We start from the raw sequence: 19,308 nt of genomic DNA on the forward strand, positions 1-19,308 counted from the left end.
CTTTCATCCAGACTCCACACTGAGCACAGAGGCTCAGCTCTTCAGGGCTCAGATCTCATAACCCATGAGATCACGACCTGAGCCGAAACCACAAGTTGCCTGTTTAACCAAATGAGTCGACCAGGCTCCCCAGCAACTGCTTTCTATAAATTTCTAAAGCAAACTATACAGGAAATGTTTTCTGTAACTGATACCTGGATGAAAGTTACCATTTTCAATAAATGTGACTGATTTTTTGTATTCCAAATATACTTTGGTATTGTTAGGTTAAGCTGTTTTTAAAAATTTCCTTCTTTAGGGTTGCCTGGGTGGCTCAGTTGGTTGGGCAACTGCCTTCAGCTCGGATCATGATCCTGGAATCTCGGGACTGAGTCCCACATTGGACTCCCTGCTCAGCGGGGAGTCTGCTTCTCCCTCTGACCTCTCCTCTCTCATGCTCTCTCATTCCCTCTCTCAAATAAATAAAATCTTTAATAAATAAATACATACATAAATTTCTTTCTTTAAAAAATTTTATTTTGGGGTGCCCGGCTGGCTCAGTTGGTTAAGCAACTGCCTTTGGCTCAGGTCATGATCCTGGAGTCCTAGGATTGAGTCCCACATGAGGCTCCCTGCCTTGGCAGGCAGTCTGCTTCTACCTCTGATCCTCCCTCTTCTCATGCTCTCTCTCTCTCTCAAATAAATAAAATCTTTAAAAAAAATTATTTTATTTTCACTTTTTAAGCTCTATGCTCAACATGGGACTTGAACTCATACCACTGAGATCAAGAGTTACATGCTCTACCAACTGAGCCAATCAGGTGCCCCTTAGTTCTTTATTCAATATCTACAGCTTCATACCAGTCATCTGAAACATGTGTTCAAGGAAACAGAACAGATAAAATATTCAAGAGGAATTGGTTATTTTTATTATTCTTAAAGATTTTATTTATTTATTTGACAGAGAGAGACACAGCAAGAGAAGGAACCCAAGCAGGGGGAGTGGGAGAAGGAGAAGCAGGCTTCTTGCTGAGCAGGGAACCCGATGTGGGGCTTGATCCCAGGACGCTGCAAACATGATCTGAGCTGAAGGCAGACACTTAGATGACTGAGCCACGCAGGCACCCCAAGGAATTAGTTATTTTTAAATCTAAGTTTAAGGAGTGCCTGGATGGCTCAGTCAGTGGAACATGTGACTTGATCTCAGGGTTGTAAGTTGGAGCCCCACACTGGGTATATTTAAAAATAAAACCTTAGGGATGTCTGGGTGGCTCAGTTGGTTAAGCATCTGCCTTTGGCTCAGGTCATGATCCCAGAGCCCTCGGACTGAGTCCCACATTGGGCTCTTTGCTCAGCTGGAAGCCTGCTTCTCCCTCTGCCTGCCACTCCCCCTGCTTGTGCATGCGTCCTCCCTGACAAATAAAAAGAAATAAAAGAAATAAAATAAAATCTTTAAAAAAAAAAGCTAAGTTTAAAACCTGAACATATCAAATGAGTGAGAATAACTATTCAGAAGAGAGAAACAACTGACCTGCTTGAGATGCTGGAGACCTTGCCCATTTCTTTATGCAGTTCAAATGAAACACATGATAACAGCTCTGACAGCTCCACACTGGCGCTGTGACACGAACCAATTCACAGCACACCATGCACTCATATTTTTCTGTAGTAAGCTGTTCAATTAGAGAACCTGTTTTAAAAAAACAAACAAACAAATTAATTCAAACACAGAAAAACATTCCTTACTTTAGTCAGCCAAGGATCAGCAAGGCATTTAAGGGAAATCTCCAAACACAAAGGTTTTAAGTATGTCTAATTCTGAGTAAGGTGGCTGTTCAGTGTTTGGGGCGAAGAAGAACAGGAGTATGCTGAGGAAGAAGACTTAGGAAGTGGACATTCAGGTGGGGATTTGCACAATTGAGGAAACAGTCCCCGGAAACTGCCCAGGAATTGCCCAGAATAGCCAAATGCCCCTTATAACACAGCAAGTTGCTTCTGTTCCTCAGAAGCAACAACTGTAGCACCTGTCCTACCTCCTATGAATCTGATCCAGATCCGTGAAGTCAGGCTTGGAAAAAGCTCACAAAACTGCAGTGGTCAACCGAAAGAAACCTAAGCCTGGATAGGTTCCAACAACCCAGGGTGGGTTACCTCCTTTCTAGTAGTTGCCATGAAAGTCTCATCTCAAAAAAAAAAGAAGTCTCATTTCTTCTAGTAGTTTCCATGGAAGTCTTTAGTTGATCTACTCAAAAAAGATGTTCTTATAATGCCATGGTAGGGTTACTAGACTGAAGGAGACACAGACCCTGGTTCCAGAAGCCCAGCATCTGGTGAAGGAGATCAGCATCATTAGGAATCCTCCCAGCTGGATTCCTTATTACCTTCGCTGACTTCCAGATTTTTCCTCAAACACGATCTCAACAAAGCCTTTTTAGATTCGAAGTAGAGTCAGGTACTCTCAGATGTATGTGTGTGTGTGTGTGTGTGTGTGTGTGTGTGTGTGTGTGTTTTAAAAAGAGAGAGAGAGAGAAAGACAGAGAGAATTTCTTCTGAGCAGGGAGCCTGACATGGGGCTCAATCCCAGGACCCCAAAATTATGACCTGAGCTAAAGGCAGACGCTTAATTTATTAAGCCACCCAGGCGCCTCTTTCAGTCTATACTTACAGCATTTACTTCATAATACTATTTTATTTGTTATTGGGTCCAAATAGGTTTTAAGAATAAACTAATTAACCTTAAATATATCATGCCAAGTGCTATGCTTATGCACTTTACATATATTTAATTTTTGTAAAAAGGCTGTAATATAGGTACCATTTTATAGATGAAGAAACTGAGGCTCAAAGTAGTTCAATCACTTACCTAAGGTCACAAAGCTCACATTTTAATCATTTTAGAATATTAGCTTTCATAAGATTACTTTCTGTTTGTCTAATTTAATGGCAAAAGAAATACAAAACACAAGAACTATAAAGTCTGTGAGACAGGGTCAGGGCCTTGTCTGCCTTGCTCACTGTTGTATTTCCAGTGCCTAGCCATTAGCAGGTGCTCAGTAAATATTTATTAAATGAATGGATGAAGAAATAAATGAGTATCAGCTCTCTCCCTTGAAAGTTTCAGGCTTCAGTAGTTTCTATCTATCTACTTATTTATTTGACGCAGAGAGAGAGAAGAAGCATGAGAAGGGGGGAGTGGCAGAGGGAGGGGGAGAAGCAGGCTCCCCACTGAGCAGGGGGCCCCATGCGGGACTCAATCCCAGGACCCTGAGATCATGACCCGAGCCCAAGGCAGCCGATTAACGACTGAACCACCCAGGTACCCCAGGCACCAGTAGTTTCTGAAATAGCTCTTTTGTTCGGACAAAAGCCTGGAATAAAGATTTGTGTGGTTGATAAAGAGAAATCTACTTGCTTTAGGTAAATGATAAACACATCAAAAAACTGAATTATACTGGGGCACCTGGGTGGCTCTGTGGGTTAAAGCCTCTGCCTTTAACCTCTGGCTCAGCTCATGATCTCAGAGTCCTAGGATTGAGCCCTGAATCTGCTCTCTGCTCAGCAGGAAGCCTGCTTCCTCCTCTCTCTCTGCCTGCCTCTGTGCCTACTTGTGATCTCTGTCTGTCAAATAAATAAATAAAACCTTTAAAAAAGAAAAAACTGAATTATATTAAAAAAACTAAAAAACCAGACATAGATTCTTTCTTAAAAGCAGGGACACCCTACTCTGCATTGGTTAATGTCTCTGAATAACAAAGTTAATTACACTCCTACCATTTAGTATGCTACATATGAAAGATTCTGAAGGGGTAAGTAAGAGAGAGCTCATTAAAGAGTAAGATTATGAGTAAGTCATCTACATACAAGAGCCTGACTGTGCAGAGGAACAGTCTGTGAGAATTACATTTGGAATAAATTTTGTGGAAAGTGCCTATTGACTATTTTAGGACAGAAGTGAGAAGTGAAGGACACAAAAAAGTAAGTGAGGTTGGGAACATACACGAGAACCCTATGATTGACTACTGTTTTGATTTTTGCCCTGAAGGTTGTCTTTTTATTTTATTGTTTCTCTTACTCATTAAGTTTTGGCTTGTTAATAATTATATTAATAACATATTAATAATTATTGTTTTATATGTGATGTTTCTAAATCTAGTCACAGTGAAACTGACCACTAGAATGCACATACATATAGCAAAGTGGGAACAACTGCCAACTTTGAATAACCCACAAAGCTCTAAGCCTTCTCCAAAGGCTGTTTCTCTCACATCCCATTTTGAATCTGACAGTAAATCCTAGTACTATATTCAGAATTCATCCAGAATCCAACCCCTGCTGCTATTACTGTGGCTCAAGCCACTATCTATTCACCTGGATTATTAAAATGGCCTCCTAACTAGTCTTCCTACTTCTGCCCTTGCCCTACTTCAGTCTATTCTCACCACAGCAGCCAGAGGGAGCCTGTTAAAATGCAAATTAGATAATGCAACTCAAGTCCAGAACTTGCCAATGGTTCTGACTTCACATGTCTATAAAAGCCAAAGTCCTCACAATGGCCTTCATCACTTCCAGTCTCCACCTATTTCTCTTTCCCTAAGTCACTACTCTAAGAACACACTGGCCTCCTTCCTGGTCCCAGACTGGCAGGCAGATTTCTGCGTGAGGGTCTTTATAACTTGTTGCTCCCTCTGCCCAATGCTACTCCCTAGACATTGGCATAGCTCAGTTCCTTACCATCTTCAGGTGTTTACTCAAAATGTGATCTTCTCAATGAGAAGACTGGCCTTGGCCATATTTTAAAAAATTGCAACCCGCTCCCTCATCATTCCCTATCACTTTCCCGTATGTATTTTCCTCCACACCACTTGAATCTTATAGATCATTTATTTTCTCCACACCACTTATATATCCTCTCTTTTATAGCATGTATTTTACTTTTTTAATCTTATTTCCTAACTCTATACATAGAATGTACACTCCTTTTTTTTTTGAATGTACACTCCCTGATGGCTGAGGTTTTTAACTACTGCTGGTTGGGACATAGTGGGTACTCAATGATACTTGTATGAATGGATGAATAAAAAGAAATAAAAATATAGCAAAAATTCCAGAAAGACCCAGGAAGAGAAACAATATAATCCTTTCACCAATAATACTTCAGTTTTATCCAGAATAGCTCTGTCCTGGTAAACTATCACATTTCAGGCCCAAGACACTTGTCTGCTGGCTGCCAGCCCTTTCCTGACTACTGGCTTTTCTTCAATCTTAAATTCTCTTTGATTAGGGTTTCTCCATAATTACTCAGTCACAACAATGTCTACTCTATACTTCTACTTTGAAAGCATGTCAGTAAAGAGGGTGATATGTCCACTGAAATAATCAGAAGAGAATGGAGTGAAGTGTTAACTGACTACAGACTTCTCAGATGTACCAATAAATAACTGTTAAAAAAAACCCAAAAGCAATCCTGCTTTGAATAATCAAAGAAAACACTGTGATTAAGTTGAAAAGAAAGAAAGAGCCATTAAAAAAAACAGATGTACACTAAAACTAATCTGGTATCTGGAATTTAGTTTAAAATCAGCAAAAATAAAAAATAGATTAAAAAATGGGAGACTGTGGGGCGCCTGGGTGGCTCAGTGGGTTGAGTGGCTACCTTCGGCTTGTGTCAGGATCCCAGGGTCCTGGGATCAAGCCCCTGCTTCTCTTTCTCCCTCTGCCTGCCATTCTGCCTATTTGTGCTCTGCCTCTCTGTCAACTAAATAAATAAAATCTTTAAAAAAAAAAAAGGGAGATTGTTCAAATATTAATGCTTATCTATTTTTAATTGCATATTATATGTTTAGAATAAAGTGCAAGGATTTCTTAATGAGCAGAAAAATATATAACATAAGCAAAAAGATGAACACGTTTATATTACATGATTTCAACAATGTAAAACTGAGCATTGGAAAATTCTATAAGAAAACAGAACAAAAGGTTAAAGCTGGTTCTATCTGGATGGTGGGACTAAAGGTGAGTTACCTACTAAACTGACTTTATTAAGTTACCTCATTTAACGCGAGGCAGCTGTTTTTAAAAAGCTAATACATGGGCTCCATGCTCAGTGCGAAATTTGCTTGAGATTCTTTCTCCCTCTGCCCCTCTTGCCCATGTGCTCACTCTCTCTCTCTCTAAAAGTAAATAAATAAATCTTTTTTTTTTTTAAAGATTTTATCGATTTATTTGAGAGACACAGAGAGAGAGAGGAACACAAGTGTGGGGAGTGGGAGAAGGAAGCAGGCTTCCCATGGAGCAGGGAGCCTGATGTGGGGCTCGATCCCAGGACTCTGGGATCATGACCTGAGCCAAAGGCAGCTGCTTAAGCTGCTTGGCACCTGCCAAGTAAAAAAAAAAAAAAAATCTTAAAAAAAAAAGGGGGCGCCTGGGTGGCTCAGTGGGTTAAAGCCTCTGCTTTCGGCTCAGGTCATGATCTCAGGGTCCTGGGATCCAGCCCCGCATTGGGCTCTCTGCTCAGTGGGGAGCCTGCTTCCCTTCCTCTCTCTCTCTGCCTACTTGTGATCTCTGTCAAATAAATAAAATCTTAAAAAAAAAAAAAGAAGCTAATACAATATAAATATGGTAAACATGTTCAAGATGGTTATGCTGAGAGACTCCTGGGTGGCTCAGTTGGTTAAGCATCTGCCCTCTGTTCAGGTCACGATCCTGGAGTCCTGGGATCAAGTCCTGCATCTGGCTCCTTGCTCACTAGGGAGCCTGCTTCTCCCTCTGCCTGCCTGTTCTCCCTGCTTGTTCTCTCTCTCTCTGACAAATAAATAAACAAAATCTTAAAAAAAAAAAAAAAAAGATTGTTTTGTTGAGTATGAAGCATTCGTCAGATACCACATTTATTTATATGAGTCCAAAGCTTGTGGCAGAGCTTAGGGACTGGAGGTAAAAGTTTAGAAGTCAGCACAGCACAGAGGCAGTGGCTGAAAGAAATGGAACCATCTGTAATCTTCCAATGAGACCTTAATCAAGTAAGAACAACAGAGGGCTAAGATAAAGCCCTAGGAAACACCAACATTTAAGAAAGAGGTGGAGGGGCACCTGGGTGGCTCAGTGAGTTAAAGCCTCTGCCTTTGGCTTGGGTCATAATCCTAGAGTCTTGGGATCAAGACCCACGTTGGGCTCTCTGCTCAGCAGGGAGCCTGCTTCCCCACCTCTCTCTGCCTACTTGTGATCTCTGTGTCAAATAAATAAATAAAATCTTAAAAAAAAAAAAAAAGAGGTGGAGGAAGAGAAACTTGAAGGACATAAGCAGGAATAGCCAAGGAGAACGAGGAGGATCAGAAATGTGTAATATCAAGGAAGTAACATTTCAACAGACCCTTTGCCTAAAACTCAAAGGGAAGCCCAGGATAAAGGCTGAAATACATCTGTCTGATGGGTGTGACAAATAGAAAGGCATTAAAGACTTACCAGTAGCTGTGAGTCAAGTGGTGGTGATGGCAGAAGTCTGAGAAGTGAACCAAAATAGGTAAAAGGAAATAAAGTGGTGATTCTTGATTAGACTAGAATGGAAGGAAACACGGGGTGGAGGTGGGGGACAGCGAGGGGGGCATATGACAAGGGAAGTTTTTTCTTTCAGAGTGTGTGCAGACTTGGGAAGACAGCTTCAGGCTGAAAACTTGGAATGGTATGTGTGAAAAGGCTGCTGAAAGAAAACAAAGATTTTAGAATGGGTGAAAGAAAAGGAAGCTAGGCACAGATGTCTCGAGTTTGCATTAAAGGGAGCAAAAAGCTGAGAAAATTATGCCTGATGATCTCCCCTTTGTCTGTGAAGAGGCAAGGAGGTCCACTGAGTTTGAGGGAGACGAATGGCAAGAAGGTCTGAGTAAGCCTGGAAAAGGTTTGGAGTAGTCTTGGATGAAAATGAGAAGGGCAGCTAACCAAGGCCATATAAGGGGAAATGTGCAGTACTGAAAGTCAACTGAAGTTGGAGAATCACAATCAAAAATGTTTACTGAGAACCTACTGTGTGCCAGGCATTGTTTAAACACTAAGAATACATGGTAAACAACCAGACAAAAATCTACTGCCCTTAGGAAGTTACTACCCAGTAGGGGAAGGGAAACAATAAATAATGAAAAGTTATTAAAATTATATGAAAACGCATAACCATAGACAGTATGAATTTCAATTCATCATTGAATAGTGATAAGTGCTACGGAGAAAAATAAACCAGTAAAGGATAGGGAATGCTGGTGGTGGGGGAAATACTTGAGTTCTAAAGAGGGTGATCAGGAAGACTTCCCTGAGAGGGTGAGTCTGCAGCAGCACCAAATCTGTACTATCATATGATTTCCTGGAACAGCATTCTGTTAGTCAGATGGAGCAGAAAAGGTAGACTGCAGTATCAACCCAGGGTGGGCGTTCTGCCAAATGGTTTGGCAGAAGGATAATACTTTAAAATTACATTAAGGCTCAGCCTGAGGAGGGAATAAAGAATGAGAAACAGCTGATGATACAGTTAGTGGGTGGAATAGACTCCAGAGTGCCAGAGGACAGGAGGTTATGGTCAGAAAGTAGTAGTGGGTATGGAGAGATAATGAAGATGAAGGTCACTGTGGCTGAGAAGATCAAAGGACGTGAGAATGGTATAATCCATATGATCACTAAAGTCTTGCAGAGTAATAGCAGGATTTATGGTAAATCAGTGGTTCTCAAATCAGAGTCACCTGGAGGCTTGATAAAAAATAAGACTACTGGGCCCTACTCCCAGAATTTCTGTTTGTTAAGACGGAGGTGAGACCCAAGAATATGCTTTTCAGCTGCTGGTCTGTAACTATACTTTGAGAATCACTTTGGAAGAGGAAAGATATAGGCAGGAGGCATTAATAAATGACACTAGGGCTAAAACATGACAAAGATAAAGAGACATGGGAGGTGATGTAGCCAAAAAGTGATGTACCGGAGCAGGGATTCTGAAACAAGGTAGAAATATAATGGGGTTCAGAAAGGACACTGAGAAAGGAGCAGGCTCTTCCCGTCTTCCCGAAACTAAGGCAAGTGGGATAAAGGAAAAGAGAATGCTCTAAACAGGCTGCCCGGAAAGGGGTGAGCTTGAGAAGGCCACAGATTAATTAAAAGCAGGAGCAGAGCAGAAATGGACTAAGGATATAGGGGATCCTATTACCAGAGAAAGAGGGATCCAGACAGTTTGGGAGAACAGGAGCAGTGCTAGTTTCTCTCGGTATAGAACAAGAATAAGCAAAGACCACTCTCAAGCAGCCAGGGAGACTTTTATCTGGGGTCACCCTCTCTTTCCATTCTAATCACGCTTTCACCTCCACTACTCTACCAAAACTGCTCTTATCAAGACCAATAACCTTCACACCACCAAATCCAACAATCAATATGAAGTTGTCCTCTTGCTGGATTCATCAACAGCATTTGGCACAACTGATCCTTCTCCTTGAGCTCTTTTTTTTCAGTTTGGTGTTTAAAACATGGTTAACTTCTGGGCACCCAGGTGGCTCAGAGGGTTAGGCCTCTGCCTTCAGCTTAGGGTCCTGGGATCGAGGCCCACATTGGGCTCTCTGCTCAGCGGGGAGCTTGCTTCCCCCTCTTTCTCTCTGCCTGCCTCTCTGCCTACTTGTGATCTCTCTCTGTCTGTCAAATAATTAAATAAAGCCTTTGGGGCACCTGGGTGGCTCAGTGGGTTAAAGCCTCTTCCTTCGGCTCAGGTCATGATCACTGGTCCTGGGATTGAGCCCCACATCAGGCCCGCTCAGCGGGGAGCCTGCTTTTCCCTCTCTTCCTGACTGCCTCTCTGCCTACTCATGATCTCTGTCAAATAAGTAAATAAATAAACCTTTAAACAAAACAAAACATGGTTCACTTCTGTGATGCCTGGGTGGCTCGGTTAAGTGTCTGCCTTTGGCTCTGGTCATGAACACAGGATCCTGGGGTCAAGCCCTGTATTGGGCTCCCTGCTCAGAGGACAACCTACCTCTCCCTCTCCCTCTGCCATTCCTCCTGTTTATGTTTTCTCTCTCAAATAAATAAATAAATACTTTAAACAAACAAAAACATGGTTCACTTCCTAGTTCAATTCCTACTCATTCCCCATCTCTTTTGATGGGTCCCTATCTTCTAACCTTGAAACACTGAGGTATAGAAAGGCTCTACCCTCCAATCTTTCTTCTCTAACTACACTCACACCTTAGGAGACCTCTAGTCTGTTAGAGGACTCAGTGCTGAAAGTTCCCAAATTTAAATCTCCAGTCCAGATCTCTGCCTGAATTTTTAACTCCCTAATTCTCTTAATTTTCTAAACAAGGAGTAGACAAAACAAAACATATCCCAAAGCATCTTTTCCAACAAGGGAAGACCAAGAAAACCTTTCCAACAAAAAGACTAAGAAAGACTGAGAGGAGACCAAGGAGACATGATGGGTGACTAATGTCAACCTGGTATCCTGGACTGGATGTTGGGACAAAAAAGGATGGCAGTGGGAAAAAATGGCAAAGTCCAAATGAAGTCTACAGTTTAGTTTATATTACTGTTAATTTCTTAGTTTTGACCAAAGGCCAGAGTTGGTTATATAAGATATTAACATTAGACAAAGCTGGGTGAAGGATCTATGGGAATTCCCAGTACTATCTTTGTAACTTTTCTATAAATTAAAATTATCTCAAACTGAAGAGTTTTCAAAACAAACAACACCTTTTCTCTCCCAGCAGTTTTACCACTTCAGTATCTGGCAATTCTGTTTTTTTTTTTTTTTAAAAGGTTTTATTTTTAAAATAATCTCCATAGCTAATGTGGAGCTCGAACCTATAACCCAGAGATCAGAGTCACATGCTCCACGGACTGAGCCAGCCAGGTGCCCCAGCAATTCTAATTTTACATTACTCAGACACAAAAGCCTTGGCTTGGTCCTTGACCCCTCTCATTCTCTCTTGCAGCCAACATCTTGTCTATTTGCAAATCCTAAGAGTTTTATCTTCCAAATACATCCAAAGTGTAACGCTCTTACCTCTTCCAACACTACTACCCTAGTCCAAGTCTCTATCATCAACTATGTGAATTACCGCAACAGCCTCCTAACTTGTCCCCTTGCTTACTTAAGAGCCAATTCTCCAAACAGCAGGGTGAGTGATTGTTTTAGAATGCTAGTAATATCATGTCATCCTTTTTCCCTAAAACCCTGAGCTGCTTCTCATATTCTTTTTTTTTTTAAGATTTATTTATTTATTTGACAGAGAGAGAGAGAGAGATCACAAGTAGGCAGAGAGAGAGGAAGGGAAGCAGGCTCCCTGCTGAGCAGAGAGCCCGATGTGGGACTCGATCCCAGGACCCTGAGATCATGACCTGAGCCGAAGGCAGCGGCTTAACCCACTGAGCCACCCAGGCGCCCCTGCTTCTCATATTCTTAATCAGAACCAAGTCCAAGGGCTTCACATGATCCAGTCCTTGTGACTTCTCTGACCTCCTCTACTGCCCGCCTCTTCCGTTGCTCACAATGTCTCCCCTCCACCCGAATCTAAACTTGATTCTCCCTCTGCTTGGATATTCTTCAGAGAGCCACATGGTGCGCTGCTGCATTTCCTTCTGGTCTCTATTCAAGTGTCTCCTCAAACAGACAAACCTAGTTAGACAAATGCTGCTGTTACTGTCCTTTTAACCAGATTTATATTCTCGTTAGCCCTTACCCATCACCTGGCATATTAAATTTTGGTTTAAGAACTTTCTGCCTGCCTTCCCTACCAGAATGTGAATTTCACCAGTACTGTACCCCCAGTATTGAGAATAGTGCTTATACATAAATATTTATTCAATAAATGTGAATAAAATATTCTCAAAAATATGTGGGTATGTGAGGTCAAGAGAGATTTCTTAGGCAGAACTCTTAAGATGGCCTCTAAGATTCCCATATGCATACAGGTGTGTGTGCCCTGTATAATCTTCTCCCCTTGAGTACGGGTGGGGCTGATCTAATCAGGTGAACCCTTTCAAAAGAGTCTAGGGATCAAAGATAGAAGTCAGAGAGATTTGAACAATCTGTAACACATGTGTTCTTAAAGACCTTGAAATAGAAAATTACCATGTTGTGTAGAGGGCCATGTGGTAGGAAATTGCAGGTAACCTCTAAAAGCTCAGTGACCGCCCCCCAGCCAATAGCCAGCAAGAATATGGGGGCCTCATTCTACACCCATAAGGAACTATATCTTACCAACAACCAGTGAGAGGAGAAGAGAATCTTATGACTCAGATGAGTTGCCTCCCTGGCCAAATTCTAGTCCTGGGAAGCTCTGATTAGAGAACTTGGCTAACCCCTAACCAGACTCCTGACCCAAAGAAACTGATATAATAAATGTGTTCTCTTAAGCCACTACACTTGTGGCAATTTGTTATAAAGCGAAAGGAAACTATTAACCAGCCTTACGAATTCAAAAACAAGTCTAGTATATCATTACTTTGGTTCACATACAGGTTGATGTCCCAGAGGAAGAAGTGCCTAATGAAGCAAATGAGAACTAGAACTATTAAGCCAGTGTGAAAACAGACCAAGGCAGGAGGTAACTTCATGTGTTGGGCTGGGCTATGTACACTGAACTGGAGAGAGACCAGATGGTGAAGGTCCATGAGGAAAAGCTACTGGAATAAAGGTGGTTAGCCTAGATGAAATACATACCTAGGGAAAATGAGAAGTGTCTTCAAATACCGCAAAAAAGTTGATCTGCAATTAGGGGGAGGGGAACTGTGAGGAGAGAGACTGGTTGCTGTGTTGCTTCAGAGGGCAGAACTTGAACCAGGGCATAGAAAGTATTTACTGGAAAGAAGTTTTCAGTTTAATGTAAGGAAGAACTTTCCAACAGCCAGAGCTGAGTACTTATTATGTTCTAAGAGCTATGTTAAGCAACAGGATATAAAAATGAAGAAAGAGGTGTGTCCGGGTGCTCAGCTGGTTAAATGTGGGACTCCTGATTTTGGATCTGGACATGATCTTGGGGTCGTGAGATCGAGCCCCGCATTTGGCTCTGTGCTCAGCTGGGAGTTTGCTTGGGATTCTCTCCCTCTACCTCTCTCTACCCTCTCCTGATGTAGTGTGACAGATCAACTAAGAGAAAGAAACTGAAGATGGCAAGAGTGGTCAGGACCTCCTGCAGATAAGCAGACAAGAGACAAGTTCCTTGCAGGCTGGAACGAGGAGAGGTAGTGGAGATGTCATCATCCCCTACTTGTGCTTTCATGATTAGAAATAAAAAATCTTGTAACCAAACATCTGTAGGACCCATATCTGCATTTTAAAAAACCCTTACTAAATTTCTTGTCTGTTAAGAAAAAAAGTTCCCTATTTGTATTTGCTTATGATATATATAAACTAAGTGGTTACCTACTAGGGTGAGGAGCGAGTGGTGGCAGGACCCAGGCAGATAATGAACAAGGATAGAAAGAGCTGTTTCACTGTGATTTCTGGTTCCTCAACTGTGTGAATTTATTATCTATTAAAAATAAAACAAAACAAAACATTTCCAGATAGATTTACCTGTGTGTGTTTCCACATTCTTTAGCACATGGTTCTGTTTGCCTCGGGGGAAAGATGTTACTTGAGGATCCTGCCTCCTTACAGCACATTTTTCTGGGTCAATCCTTCTGGAAGACTTGTTGACGACTGCCAAGTTCCCATTGTCACAGGCAGATTTAGCTGGTCTTTCATTAGGATTATCCTTTGGAATGGGGGCCATGTTGTTCCTGGGTCCGGCATTTGTAAGTCGTTGGCCCTCTTGTTTTGGTGGATTCCTGCCTGGTCGTGGCCTGGCCCCTTCCACTTCCCAGGGAGGCCTTTTCTGTGGGTATCTTCTCTGCTCATTGCGTCTGGCTACATATCCATCCAATACTCCTTTTTTAAAGGATGTATCCAAAGAGTCAGGGTGCATAACCCCCACAGGTTTGGGATTTTCAGGTCCAGCATCCTCGGATTTTGGAATCATTCTGTTACCCCACTCACATTTGAGTTTTCCCTTGACTTTTGGTCCTCTACCATAACTGTACACAAATTGGGCTGCTTTTTTGGGTTTTGCTCCCCTGGGATCTGCACCAACAATTTCCTTCTCATTCTCAGAAGGGCTGTGTTCTCTGGGGTTTGTCCCACTCTCTGACCTACCCACACTTTCTAAGCCAGCTGCATCTGAGGTCTGCTCAGTGAGATTCTGTACTTTCTTGACTTTGATATGCTGTTTTTCACTCCTCAATTTCTGCCAAGGTTGGTTCTGAAGGCCATGGTTCTTGAGTGATTTGTTACAAGCAGAGGACTGAAAAGAAATCTGCTGACTTTTAGGTTTGCTTCCCAAAGGATAACCATGCTGATGAACAGCAGAGATGTCATCATAAGGGACTTGCCTGGAAAGGGGACAGGGAGGTGGTGAACTATAATTTCTTCTACCAATCCTATTAGAATCTAGTCTCCTTTGACTCCCACAACTTAGACCAGAATTTTTTCTCTCCTGAGGAATAAACTCAGCAGCATCTGTGTTGAATTTAAAAGTACCTAGGACATAAAAAAATAGACATGTCAGTGAAGAAATAAATTATCACCCATGAAACCCAGAAGACTCTAAGTCATTATCTAAACATTACTTTCCTAAAGACTTGTATAAATACAACAGGCTCTTAGTGAGGCCTAGGTTTCCTGTGAATATGATGGGTTCAAGATGCTTGTGGAACACTGACCATTCCATGTCCAGTAACCTCACCAATAGCCACTGCTAAGAACTACTAACTAAAACTCCTCACCTGGGTGACCAAGCATTATTATTATTATTAGCATTTTAAATGTAAGCTCCATGCTCTATATGGGGCTTGAAATCACAACCCCAAGATCCAGAGTCACATGCTGTGCCGACTGAGCCAGTCAGGCATCCTGATGAGGCATGATTTATGTATCTAGTTACTTTATCAAAAAATTCAAGTCAGCAAACAATTTGGGGGTGAGAATCAAATGAGCAGATTCCATGTGGTCTTTCAAAACTCTTGAGGTAGCATTGTGTAATATCAAGTAAACAGGTTTTGAAGTCAGCCAAAATCAGTTTGAAGTCTGGCTCTCCAATTTATGATAGGAGTTTAGGAATATCATTTGATTGCTTTTAGCCTTCATTTCCTCATCCTTAACAGAAGATGATACTATTTCAAAAGGCTATTGTGAAGTTTAAGTAAAACTTCATATAGATAGTACTTAACATAATGAGTATATTAGTTCTCATCTCTTCCCCCAACCCAGGAATATATTTTAGGTTTTCCATATATAACCTTTATAATATAGTCCAGAATACGAGTCTCAAAAATTAAGTATATGCCTTTTCAACCCACTCAATTCCTTCCCCCAATGTAATTTTTTTCCCCTGAAGCCCAAAGAGTAAATGATTTGCCTAAGGACACAACACTAGTTAGTAGAAAAGTCAGAATTATGTGTAAAATATGGATTATACAGTTGACCTCTGAACAACACAAGTTTTGAACTATACAAGTCCACTTATATGTCAATTTTTTACAGTACTGTAAACGTATTTTCTCTTCCTTTTGATTTTCTTGATAACATTTTGTTTACTCTAGCTTACTTCATTGTAAGAGTACAGTATATAATACATATATCATGCAAAATATGTGTTACTTGACTGTTTATGTTACTGGTAAGGTTTCTAGTCAATAGTAGGCTGTTATTTGTTAAGTTTCTGGGGAATCATAAATCATCATGCGATGTTTAAGGGTCAACTACACTACGAATCAGTGGGGCTTGGAAGACATGGGTTTATGACCTTGCCATCACTTGTGTCTTTATGCAAATTACTTAACCCAAATTTTCTTATAAGGAATGGAGAAATTAACAATCCCTACATGTTGCTATGAAGAATAAAGCAAATTAGTAACATACATAAAGTGGTTAAAATGGTGCTTTATTTTTGCAGTTAGGACTACAGGCTATCTAAAACACAGACCTGACCTCAGATGGGTGCAGTGCAGAGTGTGGGTTTCAGGTTTAATAATAAATGTTAACACTTATTAGGTAATTAACATGTGCCAGGCACTATTCTAAATACTTTGTATCTGTTAACCTATTTAATCCTTACATTCCTGAGGAGAAAGGTGACACTGAGAAATTTACTTGCCAAAGGCCACAGAGGTGTTCCAAAGCAGACTCAGGATTCCACCCCAGGCTACATGGCCCTAGGTACCACACTCTTACACTGCACTGTCAGAGGCTGGGAGGTGGGTACCATAGAAACATATACTGAAGAACTGAACGAGATCATAAAGGTCATAGGGTAACCTCTCACTCAATTCAGGATGTGTCCTGAAAGCATTCACAAAGGCAATTCTGGGGATTGGGTGGAAAGCCTTACAAAACAAAGAGGATTATAAAGATTCAGAAGGTGGCAAAGGAGATGTTCCAGAAACATTAAGAGAGAACATAAAGGTGGGAATGGGTAGATTAGATCAAGTGGGTGTCATACAGTCCGCTCCTTCTTGAAGAAACAAAGTTGGAAAGAGGCAGAAGAAAAGTCAGTTAAGTTGTCTGAACAGCCTAGTAAAGGATGGGAAGAACGTGTTCCACGCTAACCAAGAAGGAGTCGATGCAACTAGGGAGTCTAAACAGGGAAGCACTATTCAAACACAGTATGGTTCCACTAGACATGAGGTAGTTGGTAATGCCTTCAGAAAGACCCTTGAGAGATAGGAGGAAGGGGAAAAAAGAGCACAAAAACCAGGAATCTGCACCTGAGACACAAAGATGTGAGATACCTTCTTTTTCTCCTCAGTATTTTAAGTAGCTGGAAGTTACTCAGTAAATAGAATATAAGTGGTACCCTAGATCAAAGATAACACAGCAGCATAGTAAGTGTCCAATAGGTGAGAGGAGAAGAATAAGGGGAAATCCAAGAGATTATGAAGTCAAGAAACAAAGCTGGCATTGGAGAATCTGCCCATGGGCAGAAAGACATACCTGAACCTGTTACTGAGGACAGGAGTGGGCAAGAGAACTAAACCCTGAGTGGAGATGGGAGGTGTGGGCTAAAGATGATGCTGAATTAAGAGCATGGAGTAGAACCAAAGGCAGACACTTAACCAGTTGGTTAAGTGTCTGCCTTTGGTTCAGGTCGTGATCCCAGGACCCTGGGATTGAGCCCCGTGTGGGGCTCCCTGCTCAAAGGGGAGCCTGCTTCTCCCTCTGCCTACTGCTCCCCCCACTTGTGCTCACTCAGTCTCTCACTTGGGCTCTCTCTCTGACAAATAAGTAAATAAAATCTTTAAAAAAGAAAAGAAAAAAGTAAACTAAGGAACAGGAGAGGGACTGGAGAGGTCTCTGGACTAGGAAAATATGCCATAGTAGATGTGGGGGTGGGTAGCTCAAACCTGGGACACAACAAGGAAGGCCAAAACTGTACCTCACAACCGGCCTCACCCATTCCTGCCTCAAATGGGCCAGAAGGGAGCCTGAGGATGGGAAGATCAATGGATCCAGTTTAGAAGATCTGGGGTGAAAAATGGGTGGGAGAATAATAAAACACCACACTAACCTAAAAGGTTCCCATCCAGCAAGATTTAAAACCTAAATCAGGACTAGGGTTTGACAAATGCAACTTTTCTGACCAAGACCCAAAGTAACAAGTACATTTTAGTGGCCACCCAGAACACAAACATACATATACTCTTCTTGGTGCCCCAACACCGGTAAGTGGCAGAACTAAGACTAAAATCAATGTTTACAAACCACATGCTGCAAACCGCTGTCCTGTTTTTCCAGAAAGAGTGGGTCCTGAAATGAAATCAATGTAGTGGGTTGTGACAAGTATTTCTTCAAAGAAAAGAGAAAATAGAGTGTATTGCAATTAGTAAGAAAAAGGATTACCTCCTAAAACTTCCGGTTCTTTTTTATATTATACACATATGTGCACTAAATCAGATGTAAAATGTTTCTTTTTGGTGTCTGCCCAAAAGTTTGGAGAACAAAGACCTAAAGTACACCTTGAAGGAAATGGAAATGGATGCTACATGAACAGCCAAACGAAGCTGTCTACACACAGAACCAACCCCAAGATAAGTGAGCTAACAATTACGGAACAGGTACTGTACAGGGCGGGAGCCTTCACAGGAATTTACTTATTCACCCCCAGCCGATGGATGAGGAAACTGAGACTCAGCCACACTGCGTGGCACTCTGAGAATAGAAACCACTGGTGTTCGGCTCGCGCTCGCTCTGCTGCCCCAGGACGCGCCACCCCGCCACGCATCGAGAGCCCGCCACCGTCACGGGCGTCACGGGCGGTGACTCCGCCGACGCCCGCCTGTTGGAGATTAGTGCGGCCTCTGCCCCAGGAGAGCTGGGCTGAAGGCGGGACGCCCACATCGATTCACTGGGCGCCGGGACAAACCCGCTCTCCCTGGAAACCCAGCTGCGGGGCTTCACAACCCAGTGGAGGACGGTCGAGGTCTCGGTACCCACGACGCGCGTGGCTTGGCCCTTCCGAGCCACTATCCCGAGCCCTGGTTTCCACTATCCCGAGCCCTGGTTCTCACTATCCCGACCGCCACTCTCGCGGTATGAATGGCCGGAGCCCTAGGACTCGCCACTGACCCAACTTCCGCTCCCCGAGAGGGGCCCAGTCCCGCGCGGGCCGGGACAGTACCTGAGACAGGAGGCGCCTCCGCCATCCCGTGCCGCAACACCTAAAGCGAGCCCTGCAACCTAGAGAGGGCTGTCACCCGGTCACGTGTCCTCGACTTCCGGCGCCGCAAGAATATTCGCATCTGCGCGCGGGGTGGATGGCCACGGAGGTTGCGCGGCCTAAGAGAATTGGGAGGTGCGTCCGTGACGTCAGACATAAGCGCCAGGCGCTGGCCTGGAGGAGGAGATTAGAGGCTGGCTGTAGGTGGGGAGGATCACGTTTGTGTGCTGGCAGGAATTTGCGTAGTCATTGTTTTTCGTTTTGAGATTCACGGTGTTTTTTTTTGCTACTGTGCTCTTTTGTTCTGGCACCCAACTAACTTCACCTGGCCTTCCGCAGTTAACTCAGACGTCACTTTCTACCTGGAGTAGTGTGGCTTTGGGGTTAGAAAGCAACAAAAAACCCCGCTAAGTAGTCAAAAGGGAACCTGAGTAAAAATACGCGCAAACAAAAACCCGATAAAGGGCTAATATACGGAGAATGCTTAAAAATCAGAAAACGTTAAGTCAAAAGAACCTAAAAAACCCCCCACAAAAAACCCCGATTAACCATGGATTAGAAATGGTAAAGAACTTGAACGGACAGATGACAATAAAATAAAAACGTGAGGGGGAAACTT

General features: G+C 42.5%; 1 protein-coding gene across 5 annotated transcripts in view; it reads right to left on the reverse strand.

The window, feature by feature from the left end:
- The window catches only part of NFX1 (nuclear transcription factor, X-box binding 1), an 81,870-nt gene extending 63,126 nt beyond the window's left edge, over positions 1 to 18,744 (reverse strand). For all 5 annotated transcript variants that reach the window (XM_059411501.1, XM_059411500.1, XM_059411499.1 and 2 more), the window contains exons 1-3: positions 18,651 to 18,744; positions 13,514 to 14,515; positions 1,511 to 1,669 (exon numbers count right to left, since the gene is read on the reverse strand). In XM_059411501.1, the coding sequence (XP_059267484.1) occupies positions 1,511 to 1,669; positions 13,514 to 14,515; positions 18,651 to 18,675 (1,186 nt within the window). In that variant the 5' untranslated portion in view covers positions 18,676 to 18,744. The remainder of the gene's footprint in view (positions 1 to 1,510; positions 1,670 to 13,513; positions 14,516 to 18,650) is intronic.
- Between the last annotated feature and the right edge of the window lie 564 nt (positions 18,745 to 19,308).

This window comes from Mustela nigripes, chromosome 9 (genome assembly GCF_022355385.1).
Source record: "Mustela nigripes isolate SB6536 chromosome 9, MUSNIG.SB6536, whole genome shotgun sequence".
In the NCBI taxonomy this organism is placed as follows: domain Eukaryota; kingdom Metazoa; phylum Chordata; class Mammalia; order Carnivora; family Mustelidae; genus Mustela; species Mustela nigripes.